Raw genomic sequence first — 15,436 nt, 5'->3', positions numbered from 1 at the left:
AAACAAAAACTTTTGAGGTCTCCTGCTGTTAGCTTTCAGCTGTAACAATAATTTTAAATTTAATCTTCTGTTTGCTTTCTCTTAGCTTTTATCCAAGTCAATAGCTTATATTGGCCCAGTTTCTTTAATAGACCTCTTCTATTCAATGCTGCCAAAGTCTAAATTACATGGTTTATTATTTTGTAGCTTACAGAAACATTCAAATAACTCCAAGACACCAATGAGACAAGATTTTCCCTTTCAGAGTATAAGCTGAGGGCACTACATGGTCATATTGCCAGAAAAGTTTCATTGATGTGAACATATTCTAAAAAGAAGTGTAACAACTTCACTGTACAATGCTTCAATGTACATTCATATGACATCTCAAACATTGTTATAAATCTCATGCTTATATTAGAATTGCTCAGGCTGCACACAGACCTCAAACTATAGAACAGATGTGTCTATGTTGTGGCACTACAGGTGCCACATGTTTCCCTTTAAGACATTGGAACTCTTCACATGGACATTTACAAAACAATTATTTGTGCACATACTGTATTGATTGTATTCACAGTATTTTAATATAACAGAATACCTGTTTCCCGCACTGTATTTTCCCTACATTTTATTTCTGGCTTGTGAATTTTAGTTAGATTCAGCAATTGTGTAACTTGTGGCACATCAGAATTGAGCTGGCAGGTTTGAGGAATAACATCTAAGCACTCACACGGCGTAGATGGAAAACCTCCCGTACCTAGCATCAAAAAACATGGGCTTTACTTCACTTGTGACACTATGGAATTAAATTTGACTTACATTATTCGGTAGATTACATACACTTTAGTTTATATGGCTATAAAAATGGAGTAGGTTATGGTAATTTGAAAAACTTGCTGCAACTGGTCACTTTTTATTGTAAATTAAAAAATTATTTTGTGTATACTTTTAGGCCAAAAATTTTGAATACAGTTAAAGAAATATACACTAACAGCTGAATAGCTGTAGAAAATCAACTTCTTTGATTTTTCAAGAGAGCAAACAAAACAATCACAAAATACATTTTGTTAATTTTTATTACAACTCAGCTTTAATTGTACACTGATGCAGTTATTTTCAGATAAAATGAACAGCTAAATATGGTATTTATATCAGTGGGACTGAAGTAGCAAAGGAGAAGTCCCATATATGCAAGTAAAGAATTTAACAAGCTTTATTCCAAACTTTGGACACCATTACCCATTCATGATAAACCAAAAAGCTGTCAACCTATGTGTTCTTGTGACATCAGGCACTAGTAAAATGTGAGCTGATTATCTCAGCTTTCCCTTTGATAACCAATACAGACTGAGTTTATGAATGCTGCTCTATACAAAGAAAGGAATCCATGTCAGAACCTTTCCTGATGTTACAATGCAAATTGATTCCAAATTTTAGAAGACTTGAATATAATAAGCTAATGAATACTAGACTATTTTCCAAGGATAAGAAGAGGAAAACATAACTTGAAACCCAAACATGAATGAAGGATCAAGTATTGAGATTCAAATAAAAAAAATCAAGTGTCCCATGTTGTATTTCAGTAGTGGACACATTTTTTTAACCATTTATTTTTGCCAAGCCAGTGCATTATTTATCACTGTTGGGCAACACTTAGTGATAAAAACCCATATGTAAGTTCTGGATCACTATGGAAACAAGAAACTAGGTGCAGTTTAAGCTTGTATGCTTCAGTATCATGAGGCAGAAAAGATGAATTATTTCCTCCTCTATCTCAATTATCTCATACAGAAATAATTTCTTCATATATGTGGTTTCTCCTTTGCAAATCCTATCATTTAAAAAATTCCAAACATACTGTATACTTGCTACTTGAAGAGTAACACACTCATTGCACCTTGAAATCACTACTTCCACCACACCAAGGAGTTTGAAGCAAAGAACTTGACCCTTGTCCTGGCTTCTGCTGGGAAAGATGTGATTTTCTTCCTAGTAGCTGGTAGAGTGCTGTGTTTTGGATTTGGCGTGCAACCGGTGCTGAAAACATACTGATGTGTTAGCTGCTGTTCAGCTCCCCAAGCTGCCCTGTCAGTGAGCAGATGGGTGGGGCACAAGATGCTGGGAGGAGACACAGCCAGGACAGTTGACCCCAACTGACCCAAGGGATATTCCAGACCAAATGACAATGTGCTCTGCATATCAGCTAGAGGGAAAGCTGACTGGGGGGCTGCAGGTGGTAAACAAATTATGCAAATAAAAAACAACTGTCTTTCCTGGGTTTTATTTATCTTGTTTTTTTTGTCATTACAATTTATTATTATTGTGTTCTTATCTCATCCCACATATTTTCCTACTTTTACCCTTCTGAGCCTTTCCCCCATCCCACTAGGGGGCAAGTGACTGAATGGCTGTGTGGTGCTTAGTTGCTGGCCGAGGTTAAAGCATGACAACTCTCAACACAAGTTGCAATGTCATTGCATTCAGTGGAGCTCAACCAACTGGTCCAGTCATTCAGAGAGGGAAAAAGCTTTGTCAAAGAGTAATTGTTACCTGAAACTTTATTAATAATATCAAAACCCTTTACTATTGTTTTTCTGTAATTGAGTATGAAGTATAGAATAATTTTAATTCAGCCAAACTTTCAGTTGCAATGAAAATTTAAGATGGGTCTAGAGAGCAAGTTTAGAGGAGTAGCTGAGGGAGCAGGGCTTGTTCAGCCTGGGGAAAAGGAGGATGAAGTGAGACCTTGTAGAGAGGTAGGTGTTGGTGTCTTTTCCCAGGTAACAAGCAGCAATACAAGAGGAAATGGCCCCAAGTTGTGCCAGAGGAGGTTTAGATCAGATACTAGGAACAATTTCTTCATCAAAAGGGTTGTCAAGCCCTGGAACAGGCTGGCCAGGGTGGTGGTGGAGTCACCATTCCTGGCGGTATTTAAAAGCCATGTGGATGGGGTTCTTAGGGACACAGGTTAGTGGTGGCCTTGGCAGTGCTGGCTTAACTGTTGGAATCAGTAACCTGAAAGGTATTTTCCAACCTAAACAATTCCATGATTCTGATTCCATGAATTGCCTAGATAGGGAAATTCAAAAGCATACAGAAAGTACTAATGCCCACCAGCTGTGTAATAATCACAGAATTGATAATGAAGTAATTAGAAGTGTAATATTTTACTATGCCTACAGTTTATTAAAGCTGTCAACTCATTATGTTAACTACATTTTAGAATTTTGGAACTCATTTAGAATATTTAATCACATTTCAGAAACTGTTTAGAATGGAAGGGAAAAAACAATGCACCAATGGAATTAAATTAAGTGAATGCCAGTGAGAGCTCAAACTGCAGTTTCCTGCTAAGAATTTACCATATTCTCTCTGTAGACATTTTTAAATTAATTTTTTTCCAATCTTACCAACAAAAAATCAGAGGAGTAATCACAAGGTTTGCCTACTCTCCCCTATTGGTTTAGTGTTTCCAAATGGAGGATACATTTTGTTACACTTACAATACTGTTGACTAATACTCCTTCTGAAACCAGAAACGTTTTTTCATGCAAAAAAAGCGCCACAAAATGAAAATTTGAACGAAATTGAAGCTGAACAATTCCTAGGGGTGCCCTTAAAATAAGAAAGTGCCTGCTCTGCTTTTGAAATTTCTCCTCTATTACTGCAAATACCAGTGAGGAATGAAGTTCTCTCCCTTGGAAAATGATGATTCAGGATTATGATCTGAGTCTGGAGACTGGTAAACTTTGACGGGTATCCTGATCTATTACAAAAAACCCTCTCATTTTTCAGCTCACCACCAATATTACCTTCCCAATAAACAAGGACCCATTAGGATAACTGGACATAAGATCTGAGGTGTTTTTTATAGTTTCATTGCTCTGTTTCATATAATGTTTTGTTACAATTTCATTTGCATTATTTTATAAAGAAATTTTTCATCAGCTGCTAATGTCCAAAATTAAGAAAACAATCAGCAAATGTTCCTGGTTTAAGTATTTCTCTTTCCTTTCAGATACTCTGTTCTTGGCCAAAACCTGATTTCTATCAGCATAAGAAATCCTCATTAAAACAAGCTCTGTACTTGATAAATCTTGCCAGAATTTCTTCAATAAAATACTTCTAAGGAATTCAGTGTTTAAAACACAGGAGTACACACATATTTAATTAGTTGCCTTAAGTCCAACACTAGCAGACTTTAAGTTTTATGAAATCATGCAATCCTTCAAATTGCCAGTCTGATTAATAGGAAGCTCTTGATTTTATAATATGAACAGTTATGATTAAGACTAGATAGTAATTAAAACACACCATCTCCCTCAGCTGTATCTTGAGGCTTGGATTTTAAAGTGAAGATCTTTCTTAGCTTACAGTTAGCTGAAATAATAATTCCATCCAAAGACCGGAAGACAGCTCCTCTGAATATTTCCCTGGTAAACGCTACCAAGTCAATACACATATTGCACCACTAGAAAAGAGAAACAATACTCTTTAGTAAAACCCATCTGCTGAGGCTAACATAACTTCTATACAAATAAACAAGACGGCCTTGAGGAGAAATGCAGCAATTTTCATTCAATTTGCAGAACTGTAATATATTTTATACGATTACTCGTGTAAAATTTAGCTGATCAATGGTTGAAGTTTTAAGGGAAAAGAAAAGTAACAACACAATGATTGTACATGCCTAATTTCCTTATAAAGTCAAGGTAGAAATATTAGCTTCTAATTGCCAAATGGCAAGTATTTTGAGAAGAAATTTAGGTGCATACATTACTGTTCAGGTCTTAAATCTGAAATTTTGGAAGGAAAATAATACTTGTTTTGAAGACACCAAACAATGGACTGAAAAATTCAGTATTTAGTTATATAACTGGTATTTCTATGGCTGAGATTGAAAAATACAATGATTTGTAGGAATACAATATAGAAAGCTAGCATGTGAAAATGCAAACTGTGTTCTGCTGATGGAACAAACAAATTACTATATATCCTGATTCACCACCCCTCATGCTGATAATAATGATCAGCTTGTGTACAGAGTTAAGTTGAACTACCAGAGCCATCTTAAAGATCTATCTAATCACTGAAAGCAGCATGCTCCCTCTTTTAAGCAAAAGCAATGATAAAAAGGCAGATAACAATTTAAGGGAGACAGATATGTATTCAGATACACTAAGAAATAAAGATCTACTCTTTAAGGTTGCTCAAGCATTAAGGTTATTAAAATATTTTGTCCTTCTAACTGATGAGAGCATCTAGACATATCTGATTCATGCTTTATTATCTAAGTTAAAATACATAACTGAAGTTCATCTTCTGATTGAATTTAAATTGGTGTACATTAATGCACACTTTATTCCTGAAATACTTGTAGTAGTCTGACACCAACTAACTGAAATTACACTGAAGAAAAATAATTTTATTTCACTGATTTTGAATTAACAGCAACTTCAGGCATATGATCTGACACATATTCATTAAAAAAAAATCCAATTACTTCTTCCCACGCAGAAAACTCCTCAATTTTTAGATACCACAGCTGCTTTCACTTAACCTATCTCAAAAAAAATTATAAATTCAGAGGTTTTTGTAAAATATTCTCTCTCATGTCTAGCCTTAAATCACAACTGCTTAGTATACTGTTATCTAGTTTCCTGCATGCAAATATGTATTTTAAGATACTTGAAATCTAACTATTCTCATATCAAGTTTATTTTTTAAAGCAGTATTTGAGACTCCAGTCCTTACACGGTTACACAGTAACCATCAGGCTTTGTATCCTGTCAGCTATTACCGTATGTTGTGGCTGGGCATGGGAGAGGAGAACGAGGAGAAGATAATGGTTATTGTTTTGTTTTCATCAGTTTGACATATAGATTGTTCTATATATGCCAGAATTTGGAAGAACCTGAAGAATGTGAAAGCAGCCATCAGCTACAGTCTGCCTGCAGCTCCAGTGAATGTCATTAAAGGTCGCCACAGGAGAAGGGACATGTGAGCAGGAGCACCATCATGAAGAAGTATCAGGGACACACAGAATTTTATGGAGGCTGGATCAACAGGAGAGGTGAAGAAACATCACAAACAGCAATAATTTTGTAAAATGAGAATGAATTCCTAATAGAAGAAGGATAGAAGAGGTGCAGCATTAAGTGGTTCTGCTGCCATCTGGTAATGGGGATGTACACAAGTATCTTCAATCAGTAGGAGCTGAGTTCTAAACCAAACAATAATTTCAAAAAGTTTTTAATATACACAAAACATTTCTGATTAGAAAACATGCTCAACCTCAGTCCAGGGAATATTCCCAAGGTACCTACTATTTTGCGCTTGATCATAAACAGAGGAATTTTTGCATGCAGAGGGCTTACAGACAACTCCTTGTGGACCGTTGACAAATACAATCTTCTTTTAATATTGCCAAAATCAGTTATCCTATAAAAGAAAAGGCAGGAGAGAATGGAACAGATCTTTGTCAATTCAATAATCCAGTATCTTTGGGAAATCACAGAAAACCCTGTTTGTGTGCAGAACCTTTATGTCAGTGATAGCAAATATGGAATTTAAAAACTACTTCTTTTACAAGATGAGTAATGAGATTTCTTTCTCCAGTTCAAACTTCGTGGCTATATCCCTGCCTATATAAAATCACTTTACATGCTAATTTCATTTCAACAGTCTACACTCTTTGCTAGATTTCCACAGCCCTTCAGATTATGAAAGAATTCAATTTGTATGAACTGAGAACCCAGTAGCCTTTAATAATCATACGTGTTTGGGCCGCTTAAGCTTGTGCTATCTTGGGACCTGCTAACTAGAAAAACATTATTTGCTTTCTGTTCCTAAAAATGCCTGTCACTGCACATAGATTCTTTTCAGCTCAAAGGTAAACACAATACATTGTCTGTCTGTTTTACTTCATGAGGACATATCTTCAAAGGTGAATTATAATACAGAAGTTTATTGCTCACTATTTGGGTCATCTCACAATGACACCAAGGGCACTGAACTTCAACATTTCTAATAAATTCAGACCACAGACATGGTCACAACAAAAAATTAGGTTTCCTTTAAACTGATAAAGAGGGTAATTTTTATGTTCTGTTTCCTTCAAGTCTTGTGAGCAGCTGTACTGGATTTGGCTGGGACCCACTTAAATTTCTTCAGAGGAGCTTGGAGAGTGCTGTGCTTTGAGCTTGTGCTGGAAGCAATGCTGGTAACTCAGGGATGTTTTCATTGCTGCTGGGCACTGCTTACACAGAGTCAAGGTCTTTTCTGCTCCTCACCTCATCTCACCAGCCAGGAGGCTGGGGATGTATGAAGATTTGGGAGGTGATACAGTCAGGACAGCTGATGCCAACTGACCCAAGGGATGTTTCAGACAATATGGTGCCATGCTCAGCAGTAAGAACTGTGGGGAAGGAGAAGGAATGGGGAAAGTTCAGAGTTATGTTGTCTTCCCATGTAGCCATTACACAGCCCGGAGCTGTGGAGCTCCTGGAGATGGCTGAACATCTGCAGGCCCATGGGAAGGAGCTAATGCTTTGTTTAGATTTTGGTTGCATGTGCAGCTTTTGCTCTCCCTGCTAAACTGTCTTTCTCTCAATGCACAAGTTTTTGTGCACTTTACCCTTGTGTCTTCTGTTCCCCATGCACTGCAGGAGTGAGAGAGGCTGCTGTGGCTCAGCTGCCTCCTGTGGTTAAACCACAACAGCAGCACAACCTTGACATTCCCCAGCAGTCCTCCCTTAACACTCCAGAGCACAAATATTACTTTAAAGGCTTCAGTCTGGGAGAATATGCTTAAAGTATGGGGAAACAATGATTAATTTACCTACTATTTTTGAACAAGCTTATTTCTAACAGATGGGTATTTCTCTGTAATTAGCATCCCCTCTGAGAAGATGACAAATAATTACAATAAACAACTTGTCACTACTTTGTGTTGGTAAAAGTAATTACTCATAATCATTCAAATTCCAGGTTTTATAGAATAGTGAGACTCCCCTGTAGATTTGGTTTTTAAAAATTATTACTGAGAACACTTTTTCATTAGGTAAGAACTACCTGTAGCTTAACTAATGAAATGTCATCACCCAAAATTTGTAGACAAACACCCTAAAACATTTATAGGTTTCCTTAGATCAACTTAGGAGGACATTAACTCTGGAGCAAATTACATACTTCAGCTATTTTTGCAAATTTGAGAGTTTAATCAAGGACAGTACAAAATATACTGCAAGTATGTAAATATCAAAAGGTTCTACTAGCACAGGCAATAAAAATACATAAGCACCTTCTTGTTTCCCCCCACAGTCATTAAGACCATCATCCAAAGCAAACCATTCACTGGCTTTCCAGAACTTGCTGATTCTTTTCTCTCCCTTGCAGATAACCTGACCTTTAAACTATTCATCCTCATAACATGAGTGGGCAAACCAAATCAAAGTGGAAGACTCTACTATCTGTTTCAGTTTGAAAGACTAGAAGTTCCTCTTATAGATCACATGCACTTGAAAAGCAGAAATTCCACTACTGTGCCAAGACAAAAATATTATATCCTCACTATTGTTATTGTTTGATATGAGAGATTCCAGAATCAGTGGCACATACTTTTATGAATGGACAAATTATACCAAGTCCTTGAAAAGTGATTTCATCAGAAAACCTCTAAGTGTCTTACAGTGCTAGAACCTGGGTTTGATCTTACTTTTGAAGAAGTTCAAGCAAGATGCGAAAGAATTCCCTTAAGATCACCAGCTGACTGGCCACACAGCTAAGCCTTTGTCCCAAATGAATGCGTAGTTCCACTCATCACTTTACTTCCCATATACCCTTTGGTGAAAAACTATGGATCTAGTTTCCAGAAACTCTTCACTCTAAATCTTGGATGTTCAGAAGTGCTAAGAAATTGGGGCACCAAAGAACTCCAAAGTATTGGAGCAGTGGTTGCTTGGAGCTCCTTGGATTTCCTGGTTACGTGTAGAGCTGAGTAACTGTGCAGAGAAACCAGGCAGTTGCAATAACCTGACTGCTGAGAGACAAAAATACTATCCCTGCTGAACCTCAAACTGCTAATTCTCAACAGAGAATGTTGCTTTAAAGAGGCTATAACAGAGCAGTAGGAGCCTAGAACTAAGTCATGCGTATCTCCAAACATCTGGCAATAAAAGCCAAAGTTCACTTTATAATATCAGCTCAATATGTTTAAATTTTATTATTTATGTCTTATATGAATAGGTTTATCTCTCTACCTCATGAAAATAAATAAGTACCTTAGTTATAGAAAGGCCATTGGTAAATGTACAGCTTGGTTACATTCCAAAATGTAACACTGAACATATTTGTTTAGATCAAAAGACATACATTTATATCAGACTCTGTCATATAAGTCTAAAATAAGACTGTTTTTATGATGATAGATGTGCCAAAACGAAGGGGGAAACCTTAGATACATAGATATAATCACTTCTAAAGCAGTGTAATTTATTTCTGTAAATACATTTAAAACAATAAAAATATTTATATTCCACTGGCAAAAGTAGGTGAAACATTCAAACAGACAAATTAAGAAAAAGAAGATGGCCTTAAAATAATGTAAAATAATTTATTTCCCAGGAGAAGGAAGATAATTACTTAAGAGCTAGTGTAACTTTCAGACTTTTCAATTACACTGCTTATTGGACAATAAAAATACAGGAAGGGTCTGGAGAAACTCTTTTCTGAAATAATTCAGACAATGGGAGCTAAAGCATCAGATCTCTCAGTTGCAAAATGATTCCAGAGTACTTCTGGTGAAACTCAGCTTTTTTTTTTCATGCTATCAAAAAGCAGAACCTACAATGACAAGAAACATCTGCAGCACACATCTTGGTTTTCAAAGACGAATTTAAAAAAATCTATATGGGAGTTAATGTATTTTTATTATGTCTGTGCTTGAGTATTTATATCTAAGGGTCAGACATGTGATAGAAAAGTAATGAGACCATGTTGAGAAAAATGAGGTAGTCAACAAGAAAATCAACCTCATTTATAATAATATTCCTGTGATCAGCAGGTGCATAACTCTTCCAGCTATGGTCATTAACTGCATTCATTTCACACTTAACATCTACATTTGCAAACCATTTGAAAGTAAAATTACCTTCCAATTCAATTTTCAATTTTATTTTACATCTTCAAATTTGATTGACTGTTTTCCTCACAATGGTAACTATAGTGAGATTGCAAGCAAATGGTAGCAACTACCCAAGAGCACAGAGAGACTCATCTGCTCAGATTACCGTATTCACTTTGCTTCTGTACGGATAATAATTTATAACCATTTGTTAATGTTCAATTCAAGGCTAAAAATGAACTCAGAAAAAAACAACACTAAACTGTTGGAAGGGTGCTTCATTTGTCAGGATCACTTGGTCTTCAAATGAAAGTGTTTTTCTCTTTATAAATGATGTAACCTGGAAGTTTACCAAACACGAAAGCAGGTATTTCATCGATGTTGCTAAGCTAAGAGCAACTCCCATGCAATTTAATACTAACAGAAATCTCTTTGTATCCTGGTCAAAATTCAGAGAGAATTCTCTGCTAATGGTTCACTATTAGTACATTAGTATATTAGTACTTAACAATCGTAGTGCCATTTTCTCCATAAAAGGCATGTGCTTCCTAAAGATTAGATAGTAACATCATCATCTCAATTTTAAAGACAGAAAAACAAGGGAATAGCAATTGGCAGCTGATTTGCCATGCTTTCAAATTCTCAAGTTTCCTTATTCAGGAGCACCCAGTACTTCACATACATTTTCTTTTATGTGCTACTTGTAAATTGGTCTTGTAGGAGATACTATGTTACTGAAGTGGCTGCCTGATGATCTGAAATCCACAGCACTGTATCCTACCCTCATAAAAACAGATGTAGTTACCTTGAAAATCAATCAAATCTCTACAAAACAAGAGATCTGGAAGACTGATATGTCACCCAGACCTAGAGAACAAGTTGTGTTGTGTACTGAATTTCCTGTTGATTGTGTTTTTTCTGGAGAGCATTAAGAAAAAAACCCCACAAAGTGCCCTTAACCAGTATCCATAAAGAGGGAGTAACACAAGTGGCAGGCACAAAACAAGAATCATCAAATCTGGTTGTTAGAATAGAAATCTTTCAAAATATGAGCAGTTATGAAGAAATGGTGAATCCTGACCTCTCCCTACAAGATACTGACTTATTTGCAATCAATTCACCAAATAAAAAAATGACCTGGTATTTTTGCTGACCAAGAATAACTTAGTGTGAAAATTTAATTACTCTTACAACTCCGCATGTTTCAAAAATTGTTCTGGAAGTGCTCACTAATATTCGTAACATATATTCTAGAAACTTCTATCAGTATTTTAATATCCTTGGTTTTGAACTACTCTCATCATTCTCTTATTTTCAAGTCTTTAATAAATTCCATTTTACAGCACAATGCTATGTTCCTCTGAAGCATGGCTAACTTTGCCAAATCATTTAGAAAACTGTAATTCTACAAAATAGTTTTTAATTTTTCAGTACAAAGTATTCTAATGAGTATTAATACATAGAAAGTTTAGTGCTGAATTCTTTTCCAGAATCTAAACAAATTACCTCTATAATGCAGTTATTTATGCCTGCAGCAAGTTCTGTTGGCTTTTTGTTTTAAGTTTATTGGCTGTTATTTTTTCCACTTTGTTATTCTTTCCATGAATTTTCTGTTCTAAGGTGACAATCCATCCTTTCATCCATCCTTTTCAGACAAAGGAAAGGATATGTTTGCACCTGCTAATGTAACAGTTCTCTTAAGTACAGCTGTTATTTCTCATATTTAAACCATTTATTCTAATTATTATGAATTACTATGAAGTCTTCCCTTTAAAAAGACAAGATTAACTTTCTTGCTAACAGAATTTACTTTATTTGGCATATGAAAATCCTGACTAACAAACCTTACCAACCAAATATAAACAGGATTTAGTTTACTTCATGTTACTTATATTGATCCACCAACCAAAATATAAATAATTAGTACTTTGCTTTCATCTAATGTTCTAGGAGATGTGATGACTGGGAGAGTTATTAAAAAATTTTTACTTTCAAATAGTTCCGGTTTGGCCAAATTTAGAAATACATCCTCTGAGAGAAGGCAGGCTACAACCACCCCTCCCCCACCAGGTTCGGGAAAAAATAAATTTTCCTCCAAGTAAGGTGAAAGAGATAAAAACCATTTATTTAACAAACACAAATGAAAAGGATAATAATGCTAAATAATAAAATCCCTCGCCCTGCTGAGAGAAACCTGGGGGAAAATTCAGAGTCCTTCCGTAGATCTCTCTCTCCCTCCTTGGAGCTGGGAAAGGGTGGTGGGCCCACCTCCAGGGCCAAGGCCTTGGTGGAAGGTCCTCCCAATGTATTCTGATGTTGAAACTGTCCAGCAGAGAGAAAAGGAAAAAAACAAAGTCCCAGGAAAACAAAAGTTCAACTCTCTGGAAGAAAAGGAGCTGGGGAAATAAAACTGCCGAAAGCTGACTGGAAGGAAAGCAAGCCGGGTGCTTCCCTTCCCTCTCGCTCCCCTGCAGCAGCTGAAAAAAAGTCTCTATCTCTGCGTGACCTTGAACAAGCTGCAAACTGCTTTGAAAAAGTTTTGCTCAGTTTTTCCTCCCCTCTCTCAGGCTCAGTTTAAAGGCATAGAAAGGCACAAAAATTAATTTCTGGGCATAGGGCAGCGATATGGGATACACATCATAAGGTCACCCCAAGACACAAATATATGAGTTAAAATCTGCTTTGTAAATTATGAAATTTAACAAACCAAATACTTTTAAGAATGTTTCTGTATTTCACTCCTGCTTCACAAAAAAATCAAGGAACATGTCTCATGCTATTAAATACCAGAATTTCAAAAAATTTTTCAGCTAAGTCTATTCAATAAAGTTTACCTCCAGTCTCCATCTAAAATCTTCCAATAATTTCAGATGTACATGATAGAATTAGGAACTATGTCCTGCTTTGAATTTTAAGAGGTTGGTCTAAGTTTTGCAAGACTAACCTAGATTCATATTGTTCTGTATCTGAAAACATGATGGGTGTTTAGGTTAGCAGGAATAATTTATGATTATCTCTGTCAGCAAAGCTAAAATGATGACTGATTATGATAGCACCTAACTCACATAAATTCAAACGGTTACGGTATCTATGAATAAATTAGCTATGCCTGTAAAACCTACTATGTTGTGGTTATTAAAAATCTCAAAGTAATAAACTTATATGTATAGAACCAACTGTTTGAAAACAGGAAATATGGTACCAAAATATATGTTCTACTGTACTGTTCACAGGCCTTGTAATAAGATTTCTTATCAGCAAGCACAACTACTTCAGGAAAAAAGAGATTTTAACCCCTTTTCCCTACAGATTCCTCCATACATAACTAGCTTCAACAGAAAACTTATCAGGCATGTTCCAGAGTTTGAAACTCTCACAGAGCTTGCATTAATTCAGAATATAACAAGAGCTGATGCCTTCTGGAGCTGGCAAAGGCTAGTGGCAAGCAAAGCTAATTTGATTATGAACAGTGGGATAGTAATTGAGCAACCCTGTTGATATGCGCTTTACCAGCTGAGCAAAGGTTGAAAGGTTTGAGGTTGAAACATCAGGAAGAATTAAGAAATTAAGAGACAAGTATTGTTAGAGTGAATGAACCATCATGTGACACTCAGCACATTCTGGCTGGAAAGATGGTCCATAAGGTACTGCGTGATTCTATGAAGTGGCAACACAGCAGAACCCCATGGCATGTTAATACCGAGCACCAGGTCTGGGCTTTGGGGCAGGACTTGGCGGAGCAGCAGTTTTCACTGACAGTGGGCATGTTTGCTCTGCAGGTTGTCATGTCAGAGGTGAGGGGATCTCATAAGAGAACTCAGACCTCCCCAGCTACAAACTATGCCACATGTGATTTACAGCTGTTTACCATGCGAAGATTTAAACAAGTTTGAAGCACCATGAATTGGCCATCACTGAGAGAGGCAGCATGACTTCAGAGCTGCAGCAATGGATGACTAAGTACCACACCTGAACTGGGAAAAAAAAAAGGCTGAGTAATCCACAGGGACTCATACAAGACCACAAAATATTTCAGAAATATTTCAGTACACAACCAGGAATTGAGCATCTCATCCTTGTTTGTTCTTACACCAGATCAGTTGACTTTTTTTTTTTTTTTTTTTTTTTTTTTTTTTTTTTTTTTGATGCTATGGTACAATTGCAAGGTCTGTTTCCTCACATCAACAGCTCTACTCATTTGCTGTAAAACTTTCCATTACAAAATGTGCTGATTTCATGTGACACCCAACACTGAGAAAAACCCTATCAGAAACAAAGCATGACCATGACTGGCATTACAGTTCTTTAGGAATAAATGTTTGAGTGCTTGTCAAAATGCCAAGCAGAAGTACTAACACCCACATGTCCATATTTGGGAATTAAAGCAAAAATGACAACACAAGCCAGATGCTGTTTTCTTTTACATGCAAATATTTCTTCAAGCATTGAGTTACCTTTGCTTCTTAGAAAAGTAGCAAAATCCATAACACTGAAGATTTAACAACTGGCTACTGCATTTGCAGCAGACAGCTATATTCAGCATTACTAATAGCTTTGCTATTATTTGCTCCAAAGAAGCTGCATAAATTACATGCTCTCTACCTTAGTTGTGATTTTATTATGCTTCATCAAATTTTTCATCCACAATCTATTTTACACATTTTTATGCAGATCAATACATTGATTGTTAATGTGGTGGTATTCATCTAATCATGCCATGTAAAAAAGTATCTAAAATTCTACTTAAATTTCCTCCAAAGAAAGATAAACCAGCTAATACAGACAGTAGTTTGCACATTTCAGTATTTATGACAGGAATCTTGCATGACTGGTTGGCAGCAGCAAGTTAGAAAGTTTAGCTCAGCTGGTGCCAGCAGTGATGGATGGCCTTGAAGAAATTCTTGTTTGCTGACCAGATCAGTCACTGAACAGAATGCAAAAGAGGATGAGGCTCAAACTAAATTTCTATTTCCATCTCTCAGAATGGGAGAGCAAGAAATGCAACACAAAGCTTCATGCCCAGCTATTACAAAACTTGTCAGTGTTTTTCACATAAAGTAAATTTCATAGCTTGGTATGCTATCAATTTTCACTTGAAGCTGCTCAAAGATTCAGCACTAAATATTCAGGTTGTGTAAGAAACCATCTTTGAACACTAAACTTCAGGAAGCAACAATACAATATTCTGTCTGCACACAAGCAAGAGATTTCTTTTGAAACATCTGAAATGAAGGGAAATGAATGGCAGTCACACGAAGCAAGAAGGACTTTGATATTTACTGGATTATCTTCAGTCTGCTAGGATAAAATTATGCATAGTCTATTCTGCAA

At 36.2% G+C, this 15,436-nt stretch overlaps 1 protein-coding gene across 5 annotated transcripts in view; it reads right to left on the bottom strand.

Annotated features, from left to right (window-relative positions):
* C11H3orf67 (chromosome 11 C3orf67 homolog) overlaps positions 1-15,436 on the bottom strand; it is a 75,211-nt gene that overhangs the window by 45,649 nt on the left and 14,126 nt on the right. For all 5 annotated transcript variants that reach the window (XM_032120448.1, XM_032120450.1, XM_032120451.1 and 2 more), the window contains 3 exons: positions 6,309-6,423; positions 4,297-4,453; positions 581-739 (listed from right to left, as the gene is read on the bottom strand). In XM_032120448.1, the coding sequence (XP_031976339.1) occupies positions 581-739; positions 4,297-4,453; positions 6,309-6,423 (431 nt within the window). The remainder of the gene's footprint in view (positions 1-580; positions 740-4,296; positions 4,454-6,308; positions 6,424-15,436) is intronic.

Source organism: Corvus moneduloides, chromosome 11 (genome assembly GCF_009650955.1).
Source record: "Corvus moneduloides isolate bCorMon1 chromosome 11, bCorMon1.pri, whole genome shotgun sequence".
In the NCBI taxonomy this organism is placed as follows: domain Eukaryota; kingdom Metazoa; phylum Chordata; class Aves; order Passeriformes; family Corvidae; genus Corvus; species Corvus moneduloides.
Note: the sequence above shows the minus strand (reverse complement) of the source record. Positions and strands in the feature narration are given on the sequence as shown.